Raw genomic sequence first — 12,382 nt, 5'->3', positions numbered from 1 at the left:
TTAAAAAAGCTTTTCAGACCCAGAGGCCATTTAATACAATAAATCCTACTTGGGTAGTTTAGCAAACATTTTTTAAAACCCACATCCAACGGACTGGTTAGTATTGGATATACAGATTTGGTTTCAAAGCTGAAATGCCCCTGGTGTAACAGACCTTCTCATGAAATTCAGTTATTTTATATTATGCCGTAAAAAATAAGGGCACGTATCTATTGACAACTTAAATATTAACTCGATAGGCTACTTGGTGATATAAATAGGGAAAAAAAAAAGCGGTCACGGACTAAGAAGACTATGACACCAGCCCATCTCGGACAGCAAAGAATGTTAAACTCTATCCTAGAATCTAAAACAGGAAAAAAAAGAATCAAATATTCCACTCCATATAGACCCCATCTGGCCCAAACCATCCCCCAAGGAGTGCACCCCCAACACATGAGGTTGACTAACCACCTGCTACAGCTGTTACTATGTCACTAATTAACAATGATCACAGAACATGTGTCGTACCAGAGGGTTTGTTATCATACACAATGCATTAGTGGCTGCAGGAATCTTCCTCCAAGAGTTACCATCAGAAGGCAAGCTGACGAACATCCACGCTGCTGGTCCAAGTAAACCACAGCTAAGAGACAGAGCATTCATTTGCACGTGGAGCTCTCTGGCACGCTCCCCACTCTAGTTAGCGGGGCTGGGGCGTGGGGGACAGTCCCAGCCGGGTGCTGCAGCCTCCTACTCCTGGGCCTCCTTGCGGGTCAACTTGTAGATCTCGGTGGGTCCGTCCACGTGGGTGATAGTGGTGGTGAGCTGGAGTTCTTCCCCACTGTGGACACCCAGATCGCCTGAAACAGGGTTTTTGATGTTAGATGTGATCAAGGAGGAAGGAGAAAGCTGGGATTCGTCTCAGTAACAACCGCCCAACACCAGAGCTCTTTCACATTCTGAGCTTGGAGAAAAAACCAGGGCACAGACACCTAAAACTTGGGCTGACTCCCACCCTTTGCACTCAGACTTGCCAGTGATTTCTTAGCATTTCCATCTCCCAGAGAAGACATTTTAAGGATAGATGAGTCAGCTTACTGCCTACGTTATTCGTAATATTATTAACATTTAATAGAGCTTACTTTGTGCCTGACGCTATTCTTGATGCTTTATACGTGATGGTTGAAATTTGTCAAATGCGTCTTCTGCGTCTATTGACACGACCATGCGGTTTTTGCCGTATTTAATCCTCACGAGAGCCCTCCGAGGCAGGAACTCTGGTCTTGCCAGCTTTACAGGTGAGGAAGCTGGGAGGGGGGTCAGGAAGAGGAGCAGACACACGATGGAGCCGGGAACTAGGCCAAGGAAGGTAGGTCTGACTCCAAAATCACGTACACATTCGCTGTGAATAATTTACAAAGCAGCTACGGCCATGTGAAGGTAAAGACGACCTGCCTATATTTACCAACAGATTGGACAGGGCACTACATGTAATGCCTTTAGGAATAATTAGGGGTTTTCTCCTCCAGGAAAAAAACATAAGAAATGTGCTCTGAATTTTCTGTTGCCCCCAGGATTCTACACAACACCAGTGTTCTGGAGTCATCACCAGTGGACAAAGGTATCCCTCTGCTACAATGGAATAATGTGGCCTCTTCTCAACTAGCAGGAGAAAAATAAGTTTCTGTGTTAAACTCTTAGAGTCTGCTACCTGCCGTAAGACCATCAAGTGAATATATAGTTGGCAAAGGGAAAACGAAAAACACCAAGACCCAGTGGTTCTCAGTTAGACTGTATGTGGGGTGCACATGTACAGGCATATTTGCAGAGAGATATGCTGGAGAACAAAAGGTTAAGGTTATGTCTGGGATTTTTTTTTTACTTACATTGTACACATATGATTTCATAGTTTCTGGAATTGAAATTTTTCCTACTTCAAAGCATGGAATTAAACACACAAGCGCTGTTTTCAATTGGGATTCCATACTATTGCTTAGAAGAAAGCGCTGGCCCAACTAATATCTTGTCACTAGTTTAGGAATTGCTGGGCATCCATTAATCTGATGGCCTTAGGACCCTAGGGGTCACCCTGCAGGCTGCTTGGCTGGTGCCCTTCATGTGTGCCACGGGGTATTCATTTTTCACTGTAGACCCTCAGCAGCTGTGCAGCTAAATCACTCTTATGAAATGCTGGAATTGCAGTTCTCTACCCAGAAGAATCTTTAGTCCCAGAAGCAGGGGCATTAGCTGTTGCAGAAACTGTTAATAGCATTTTGGGGCTCTTCTAGCAAGTGTCCAATCCAAGGACAGAGGGCAGAGCAGGTACCAAAGGGGTATCAGCCCAGACTCCAATGGTACGGCACTTGGCATGCACCAATAGAGTGGAAAGGCTGCTTAAAGGCTTTACACAGAGCTGCCTTGGGCCACGTGGAACCATTAATTATACAATGAGCAAGTTTTCCCAGGTCACTAACTTACATTCTTACTGCTGCAACTTCTAGTCCACTCCTCAGTCAAGAAAGGGCTTAAGCCTCAAATTTCTTGGTCAAAGCTAGTTCTGGATTTGCATATCTGGGTGAGCCAACCAAAACTTCAAAGCCAGTTTCATGATCTGCATGTCTGAGAGTCATCAAAATTTCAAAGAGAGTCCTGAGCACCCCAGGAGACCCATCAGTACCTCCAAGTGTTTACCTAAGGAATCCCCTTCACTGAAGACTTCGTAGAAATAGGTACTAGATTGTAATTCTACTCAGGTTTTGAACCGAAGGCACCAATTATTTAAGCGTAAAATGTGATTCCAATTAGCAGGTCCTGGAAAATGTGTATGACCGTTACAGATCACATCACGTGAAAAAACAGCCAAAATTACTTGGGCTTTTTAATTTTAACAGGTACCTATGTTATAGTGCTTGTCCTATGTCTGACTCCATTCTAAACACTTTACAAATATTTATGCATTTAATACTCATTACCAACCCTTTGAGAGAGGTACCATTTCATCATTTCCATTCTTTTGAAGAAGAAACTGAGGCACAGAGAGGTCAAGTAACTTTCCCAAGACCCAAGTTGATAAATAGTGATGTGGGGGGCTTCCCTGGTGGCGCAGTGGTTGAAAGTCCACCTGCTGATGCAGGGGACACGGGTTCGTGCCCCGGTCCGGGAAGATCCCACATGCCGTGGAGCGGCTGGGTCCGTGAGTCATGGCCGCTGGGCCTGCGCGTCCGGAGCCTGTGCTCAGCAACAGGAGAGCCCACAACAGTGAGAGGCCCGCGTACCGCAACAACAACAACGACAAAAAATAGTGATGTGGGGTTGAAACCGGAGCAATGAGGCTCCTCAACCTTAGGTTATGCTGACTCTATGTAAATATTCAAGTTTCCAACACCCATTGAGACTGCCGGTGAAGTACAAATCCACATACAATACGTTACTGTCATAGATATATACATATATACATACAGTAATTTGGATGAATTGTTCAGCATATTAATTTTGCATTTGCATCTGATGAAAGGAAGTTTATAGCACACAACATCAGTGCACTGATAGTAAGGAGACCTATTATTTATGAGTATTTACCATATGCAATTTTAGGGGCTTAGCGTGCCCTGTATTTCCTAATAAGATGTGAAGACACCAAGGCTCAAATAGGCAATGAATTTCTCTAATGTGACCAGGCTTGCTCCCAGCAGAGCCGGAATGAGGACCTGGATCAATGGGACTCTGGCTAGGAAAATCCATGATTCATGTGTGGTTTCATTGTACCTTGAAGACCAACATTTCCCCCTTAGGGAACGGATGGGAAAATGACAGTGACATAGCAGGAGTAGGGATCCCGCCATTTGTCTCCAAACTCCACAAACTTCCTCTTCTGCCAAGGTCTCACTCCACCTGCTACCCTCCCTCTCTCAGCTTCTGCTGCTTGGTGCACAAACATGTTCAAAGTCTCTTCCCTTCCAAGACAACAAAACAAAACAAAACAAACCCTTCTGAAAATGTGATATGTTTCTTATTATGGGGTAGGAGCAGAATAAATGGAAAAGAATAAATTATGAAAGGAAAAGAATTCTTCAGTTTGCAGTAAGTCTCTCTTCCTAGTTATGATGTCAGTTCATCTCAGCTAATTAACAATAAGATGAAGCCTTGGGCTTCCCTGGTGGCGCAGTGGTTGGGAGTCCGCCTGCCGATGCAGGGGACGCGGGTTCGTGCCCCGGTCCGGGAAGATCCCACATGCCGCGGAGCGGCTGGGCCCGTGAGCCATGGTCGCTGAGCCTGCCCGTCCGGAGCCTGTGCTCCGCAATGGGAGAGGCCACAACAGTGAGAGGCCTGCGTACCGCAAAAAAAAAAAAAAAAATGATGAAGCCTTCTTTCTAACCATTGTGAAATGAGACCAATCTCTGCCATGGGATTTAATCTCAAAGGACTATCAATAGATCCACAGCTATGGTATGACATCCACAGACATGCAGCTGCCGCTTGATTTTAACTGCTGGGATGCATACCGGGGATGCAGAAAGCTACATAAACTGCACTCTAATGACATAATGATGAGCACAGCTTCCTAAGACTGGCAGCATTTTAATGACAATTATTTGTGTAAATGTGGCTACTTTAGTCAAAGAAGGGAAACTCCTAATTTAATTCCAAGGTTGTTTCACAGAATTTGGGAGAGATCCACATTCTTCTAATATTAATAAGGGCTACCTAATTCTGTCCTCACAACCACTAAGGCAAATTAATACCTCATTACCCAGATGTGGAAGCCAGAAAGCTCTCATACTATGAGTTTATATTTATTTCTTGAGGTCATACACAGTATATATTGGAGCCAGGATTCCAAACCATCTGTGTCTACCTCCAAAGTTTATGTTCTTTCTATAACACTCCTTACTTTTCTGTGGAATTTCTTCCAGTCCCACAACAAACCTCTTCCCATTTTCACCTTCAACGTTAAGCTCAAATGATAACTCTCTGTAATGATGTCTCTGGTTCATGGAAAAATGAGAAAATCAAGGAGAGTGTATTGTTAGTAAAGCTAAATTATTTCCATGCCAAAGACGGTTGTTTACAATTATATCCTTTCTACATTTTGGGTGTTAACAAAATACTGGATGGTGGGTTTTCTAAATCTTTAAAAATAAAAAAAAAAAATTTTAAAGAATGTAAATCACCAGCACAGTATCTGCTATGTAGTAAGTGATCATTAAAATCACCCACCAATACTTCATCACATGGGCCGGTCCAGCTCCTCCCTGCTCTGCTCTACACGGTTCTATCTAGTCCAGCACCCCAGCACTGGAATTCCCCACTGGGGTTTAGGGACAAACACTCAGCTAGAAAACAGGTGTGCTGGGCTTGCCTGGTGGCGCAGTGGTTGAGAGTCCGCCTGCCGATGCAGGGGACACCGGCTCGTGCCCCGGTCCGGGAGGATCCCACATGCCACGGAGCGGCTGGGCCCGTGAGCCATGACCACTGAGCCTGCGCTCCGCAACAGGAGGGGCCGCAGCAGTGAGAGGCCCGCGTACCGCAAAAAAAAAACAGGTGTGCTTTGGGATGACTCAGCCTTTGTGATCCCTTCTGGGGGATAAGGCAGAGTGGCCTTGGTAGGAAGGGTTCAGGGATCTCTCAATCCCTTTCAACGATCAAGTTGGTTTATACCAAGCTTGAAGTGAGCCATTTCCCATCTACCTCCAAGGTGCCTCCAGACACTCAGTGCCAGGCACCTCTAAGGAGGGGAACAATAAATCCTAGACATTTTGCATGAAATCTTAGCATGGTAGTTTGAATTGTACCTCCCCGCCAATCCATTTGTTGAAGTCCTAATTCCCAGTACCTCAGAATGTGACTATATTTGGACACAGGGTCTTTAAAGAGGTGATTAAGTTAAAATGAAGTCATTAGGGTGAACCCTAATCCAATATAACCATAATTTCTCCTTCTGAGAAAAAAAAAAGATGAGGATACAGACATGCACAGAGGGAAGACCATGTGAAGAGACAGGCTATCAAGACCCACTTCAGAATCTGAGACCAGCCCTGGAGGGAAGACCGATTCCATCGCTGCTCACAGACATCAAGGGGAAGCCAGCCTGGCCATGGGTAGGTGCGTGTCACTTAACACACAAGCAGGGGAAAGATCGCAACAAAAGGCAGCCACTGTCAAAGCCTCATGACTCAAACCAAACATTTACTGAGGCAACAAAAGCCTAAGCCACCTTTCCTGTGAAACAAGCAGCAGGAGACCTCAGAAGCCTCCAGAAGCAAAACTGACAGTGAACGGTAGCTACCAAGACACAGGGCCTGGGGTTGCTGCTGTGGCTTCCAGCAGAAAGAATGTGTCAGACAGAAGACATTTAGTGGGAATAGAAATAGAAAGGAACCTGTTGGCACTTAGAGTGTCTCCCGTTCCCTCTGTCATAGTCATCTAGTCAGGAATACCATTTCTCACTTTTTTTCTAAAACCTTCTGATAAGAATTTTATAAGCGAAATAACACAAAAATGAAAGCTAGTATCAAGAACTGACTTCATAAGCAACTCCAACTTTTTCTCCCTACATGAACTGGTGACTTGAGGGGATCTGGACAGTGTGTCCTGTGTGCAGGGCATCAATGGTGTACCCCTGAGAGATGAAGCCTTTGCTCCGGGCTGAGGGTTAACATCAGCCTGTGTTGCAGTTTGTTTCTGCCCGGGAAGACATCCAGAATGATTCGCAGATTGATTATGGAAACAGGTAAAAGGAAAAGCTTTAATGAAAAGGCATCAGGAGCACGGCAGAAAATGTGAATGGTCCTTGAAAGAGAAGGTCTAAAGTATCTTTGCTAAATTAAAGAAAAAAAAGTATATGTATATCTATATATATGTATACACATATATACATATATACACATAAGATGACTATATGTAAACAGATACATATGTATACATTGATAGTCTCATTATATATCTATATATATGTATATATATATATTTTTTATTTTTATTTATTTATTTTTTTTGCGGTACACGGGCCTCTGACTGTTGTGGCCTCTCCCGTTGCGGAGCACAGGCTCCGGATGCACAGGCTCAGCGGCCATGGCTCACGGGCCCAGCCGCTCCGCGGCATGTGGGATCTTCCCAGACTGGGGCACGAACCCGCGTCCCCTGCATCGTCAGGCGGACTCTCAACCACTGCACCACCAGGGAAGCCCTCATTATATATTTTTTTAACACATTAAAAACTATTCAGTTTTATTAATTAACGTATATTAAGTACACACATAGTCTAAATAAAGCCTTTCAAAATCCACTGTATGATCCTCAATCAAAATACAGATTACAAGCATTCACAAACATTCCTGTTCTTCTGATATAAGAATCTGAGAATTGGGATCTCTATGGTTTACAAAACTAAGGGTAATCGTTTAGTAAACATGGACGTAAATTAATTTTATGACCATATATATATAGACTGATTTGAATGTGTTTATACCAACACTGCAGCTATGGTGGATCCACCGACAGTTAGGAACCTGGAGTACCACACCCCTGCGGCACCAATCAGCCACTGACAACATGAAAACATTCTCGCTTGGACACCCTGGCTGGAGTTGTCCTGCACACACATTTCTCAGCATCTCTCTCCATCTCCCAAACAAAACAACACTTCTCAATGGTCCTTTCTCTTTCCTTAGCCCCTCTGGCCTCTGCTGCATCAGAAACTGCTTGCCAAGTTCCTGGAAATGAGCTTTCTCCAGAGCTCCACTCAGGATCCATCTCACGAAGGCAAGAAGAGCCACATACCTAGGATTCATTCTCCATAGCAAGAGATCCAAATTCTTGGCTCTGGACCTTATAAGCTAGAGTGGGGAGGGCGTCCAAGCCATTTAAAAATAAAAACTTTCCACAAGAAAGGAAAAGGAGCATGGGAAGGCTGAGGAAGGAGGAAGAATGCCATCCAGAGAGTCGGAGAATTTAAAAATACACTGTACGGCAGTGTGGGAAGATGAGGAGTTTGCATCTCCCCACAACGTGGGCACCGGCAGGATGCTGGTGGGGTACCTCGAAGCCCAAAGTGACAGGAGGAACGCCCAAGCGAACTGGTAGGATGTGGGGGGACTGAGGAGGTAGGAGAAGTGGAGGCCAGACAGGACCAGTGCCCTTGAGGGGTGGCTGAGAGGGGGAAGGGGTTCACCCTTGGAGGCTTGGATCAGGGGGAGCACGCCCAGCGCATCACCTGCCCAATCGTCCAGAGAAGTCTGCCTGATTCTCGGGCCAGGTCCTATGCCCTCAGAGGCCCACTACAGGCTGCGTGGGTCCTAGGGGCATAGGAGGGAGACGCGGAGGAGATCAGGAGAGGCACGCAGGAGGAGGCCTCCAGGACCGGGAGGAGCGGGAGAGGAGCAGAGGGAGTTGGCCCCACCCACTTGAGTCCGGGAAACCTACTGAGCTCCCAGGTTGGGTCCCCAGTGCTCTGAGACCAGAGGCGGGAGGCACACCTGGGCCCCTTCTGTTCCATTGAGCCTAAGTCCCACCCCCAACACTCCCAGGGCCTTTTCCAGTCCTGTGGGTCCTAAGCATAGGGCCTGCCCACTGCCCAAACCCCACCCCTGCTTAGGCCCCACCCTACATAGCCAAGGCCTTTTCCACCTTTTCTTCTTTTCTCCTCCTCTTTTTTATTATTGTGGTTCTGTTTTGCCTTCCAGCTGTTGTTTCATCTCTATTTTTATTTTTACATTCTTTCTAACATATCTGTTAATTTCTTAGTATAATTTTATTTTTTACTTTGTTATTGTTCTCCCCCCCCCCTTTATTTTTTGGCTGTTCCGGGCAGCTTGTGGGATCTTGGTTCATGAGCCGGGGGTCTGGCCAAAGATCCTGCAGTGGGAGCTCTGAGTCCGAACCACTAGACTAATAGAGAACCTCAGACTCCAGGGAACATTCATTGGAGTGGGGTCTCCCAGAGGTCCTCATCTCAGCACCAAGACCCAGCTCTACCCAACAGCCTACAAACTCCAGTGTTGGAAGCCTCAGGCCAAACGACCAGTAAGACAGGAACACAATCCCACTCATCAAAAAAAAAAAAAAAATGAGATGGCAAAAAAATACGTCACAGATGAAGGAGCAAGGTAAAAACCTATAAGACCAAATAAATGAAGAAGAAATAGGCAATCTCCCTGAAAAAGAATTCAGAGTAATGATAGTAAAGATGATACAGAATCTCAGAAATAGAATGGAGGCACAGACTGAGAAAATACAAGAAATGTTTAAGAAAGCTGTAGAAGAAGTAAAGAACAAGCAAACACAGATGAACAACACAATAACTGAAATGAAAAATACACTAGAAGGAATCAGTAACAGAATATAACTGAGGCACAGGAACGAATAAGTGAGCTGGAAGACAAAAGGGTGGAAGTACCTCCTGAGGAGCAGAATAAAGAAAAAAGAATGAAAAGAATTGAAGACAATCTCAGACACTGCTGGGACAACACTAAATGCACCAACATTCAAATTATAGGGGTCCCAGAAGAAGAGAAAAAGAACGGGTCTGAGGAAATATTTGAAGAGATTATAGTGGAAAACTTCCCTAACATGGGAAAAGAAATAGTCACGCAAGTCCAAGAAGCACAGAGAGTCCCATCCAGGGTAAACCCCAAAAGAAACACATCAAACCACATATTTATCAAACTAACAAAAATTAAATTCAAAGAAAAAATATTAAAAGGGAAAAACAAAAAATAACATACAAAGGAAATCCCATAAGGTTATCAGCTGACTTTTCAGCAGAAACTCTGCAGGCCACAGGGAGTGGCAGGATATACTTTAAGTGCTGAAAGAGGAAAACCTACAACCAAGATTACTCTACCCAGCAAGGATCTCATTCAGATTCAATGGAGAAATCAAAAGCTTTTCAGACAAGCCAAAGCTAAGAGAATTCAGCACCACCAAAACAGCTTTACAACAAATGCTAAAGAAACTTCTCTAGGCAGGAAACACAAGAGAAGAAAAAGACCCACAAAAACAAACCCAAAACAATTAAGAAAATGGTAATAGGAACATACATATCGATAATAACCTTGAACATAAATGGACTGAATGCCCCAACCAAAAGACACAGACTGGCTAAATGGATACAAAAACAAGACCCATATATATGCCTGTCTACAAGAGACCCACTTCAGACCTACGGACACATACAGACTGGAAGTGAAGGAATGGAAAAAGATATTCCATGCAAATGGAAATCACAAGAAAGCTGGAGTAGCAATACGCATATCAGATAAAATATATGTTAAAATAAAGACTGTCACGAGAGATAAGGAAGGACACTATGTAATGATCAAGGGATCAATCCAAGAAGAAGATATAACAATTATAAATGTTTAGGCACCTAACATAGCATGCATAAACCCACCTCAAGACATAAGGCCAATGCTAACAACCATGAAAGGAGAAATCGACAGTAACACAATAATAGTAGGGGACTTTAACACCCCACTTAAACCAATGGACAGATCATCCAAACAGAAAATAAATAAGGAAACACAAGCTTTAGATGACACAATAGACCAGATAGATTTAATTGATACTTATAGAACATTCCACCCTAAAGTTGCAGAATACACTTCTCAAGTAGACAAAGAACATTCTCCAGGATAGATCACCTCTTGGGTAACAAATCAAGCCTTGGTAAATTTAAAAAAATTGAAATCATCAAGCATCTTTTCTGACAACAATGCTATGAGACTGGAAATCAATTACAGGAAAAATACTGTAAAAACCACAAATACATGGAGGCTAAACAGTGAGCTACTAAATAACCAAGAGATCACTGAGGAAATCAAAGAAGAAATAAAAAAATACAAAGAAACAAATGACAATGAAAACATCATGACCCAAAACCTATGGAACACAAAAGCAGTTCTAAGAGGGAAGTTTATAGCAATTCAATCTCACCTCAAGAAACAAGAAAAATCTCAAGTAAACAATCTAACCCTAGACCTAAAGGAATTAGAGAAAGAAGAACAAAAATACCCCAAAGTTAGCAGAAGGAAAGAAATCATAAAGATCAGATCAGAAATAAATGAAAAAGAAATGAAGGAAACGATAGCAAACATCAATAAAAATAAAAGCTGGTTCTTTGAGAAGATAAACAAAATTGATAAACCATTAGCCAGACTCATCAAGAAAAAAGGGGAGAGGACGCAAATCAATAAAATTAGTAAAGAAAAAGGAGAAATCACAACTGACACCACAGAAATACAAAGGATTATAAGACACTACTACAAACTATATGCCAATAAAATGGACAACCACGAAGAAATGGACAAATTCTTGGAAAGGTACAATCTTACAAGACTGAACCAGGAAGAATTAGAAAATATAAACAGACATCACAAGTAATTAAACTGAAACTGTAGTTAAAACTCTTCCAACAAACAAAAGTCCAGGACCAGATGGCTTCACAGGCAAATTCTATCAAACATTTAGAGAAGAGCTAAAACTGATTCTTCTCAAACTCTTCCAAAAAACTGCAGGGGAAGGAACACTCCCAAATTCATTCTACAAAGCTACCATCACCCTGATACCAAAACCAGAAAAAGATATTACAAAAAAGAAAATTATAGACCAATATCACTGATGAACATAGACACAAAAATCCTGAACAAAATACTAGCAAACAGAAGCCAACAACACATTAAAAGGGTCATACACCATGATCAAGTGGGATTTATCCCAGGGATGAAGGATTCTTCAAAATATGCGAATGAATCAATGTGATACACCATATTAACAAATTGAAGAATAAAAACCATATGATCATCTCAATAGATGCAGAAAAAGCTTTTGACAAAATTCAACACCTCTTTATGATAAAAACCCTCCAGAAAATGGGCACAGAGGGAACCTACCTCAACATAATAAAGGCCACATATTACAAACCCACAGCAAACATCATACTCAGTGGTGAAAAACTGAAAGCATTTCTATTAAGATCCGGAACAAGACAAGGATGTCCACTCTCACCACTCTTATTCAACATAGTTTTGGAAGACCTAGCCACAGCAATCAGAGAAGAAAAAGAAATAAAAGGAATACAAATGGGAAAAGAAGAAATAAAACTGTCACTGTTTGCAGATGACATGATACTATACATAGAAAATCCTAAAGATGCCACCAAAAATCTACTAGAACTAATCAATGAATTTGGTAAGGTTGCAGGATACAAAATAAATGCACAGAAATCTCTGGTATTCCTATACACTAACAACAAAAAAATCAGAAAGAGAAATTAAGGAAACAATCCCATTTACCACTGCAACAAAAAGAATAAAATACCTAGGAATAAACCTACCTAAGGAGGCAAAAGACTTGTACTCAGAAAACTATAAAACACTGATGAAAGAAATCAAAGATGACATAA

General features: G+C 42.7%; 1 protein-coding gene across 5 annotated transcripts in view; it reads right to left on the bottom strand.

The window, feature by feature from the left end:
• WLS (Wnt ligand secretion mediator) overlaps positions 1–12,382 on the bottom strand; it is a 106,009-nt gene continuing 93,627 nt past the window's right edge. For 2 of the 5 annotated variants that reach the window (XM_089921147.1, XM_089921158.1), the window contains exons 12-13: positions 1,125–1,337; positions 728–842 (exon numbers count right to left, since the gene is read on the bottom strand). In XM_089921147.1, the coding sequence (XP_089777273.1) occupies positions 1,138–1,337 (200 nt within the window). In that variant the 3' untranslated portion in view covers positions 728–842; positions 1,125–1,137. Of the gene's footprint in view, positions 843–1,124; positions 1,385–12,382 lie in introns of those variants that run through there. The other 3 variants (XM_022581126.3, XM_022581128.3, XM_089921163.1) reach the window with 3 other exon arrangements.

This window comes from Delphinapterus leucas, chromosome 1 (genome assembly GCF_059928025.1).
Source record: "Delphinapterus leucas isolate spDelLeu-1000000601 "Yukka" chromosome 1, BTC_Dleu_Yukka2, whole genome shotgun sequence".
NCBI classification, from domain to species: Eukaryota; Metazoa; Chordata; class Mammalia; order Artiodactyla; family Monodontidae; genus Delphinapterus; species Delphinapterus leucas.
Note: the sequence above shows the minus strand (reverse complement) of the source record. Positions and strands in the feature narration are given on the sequence as shown.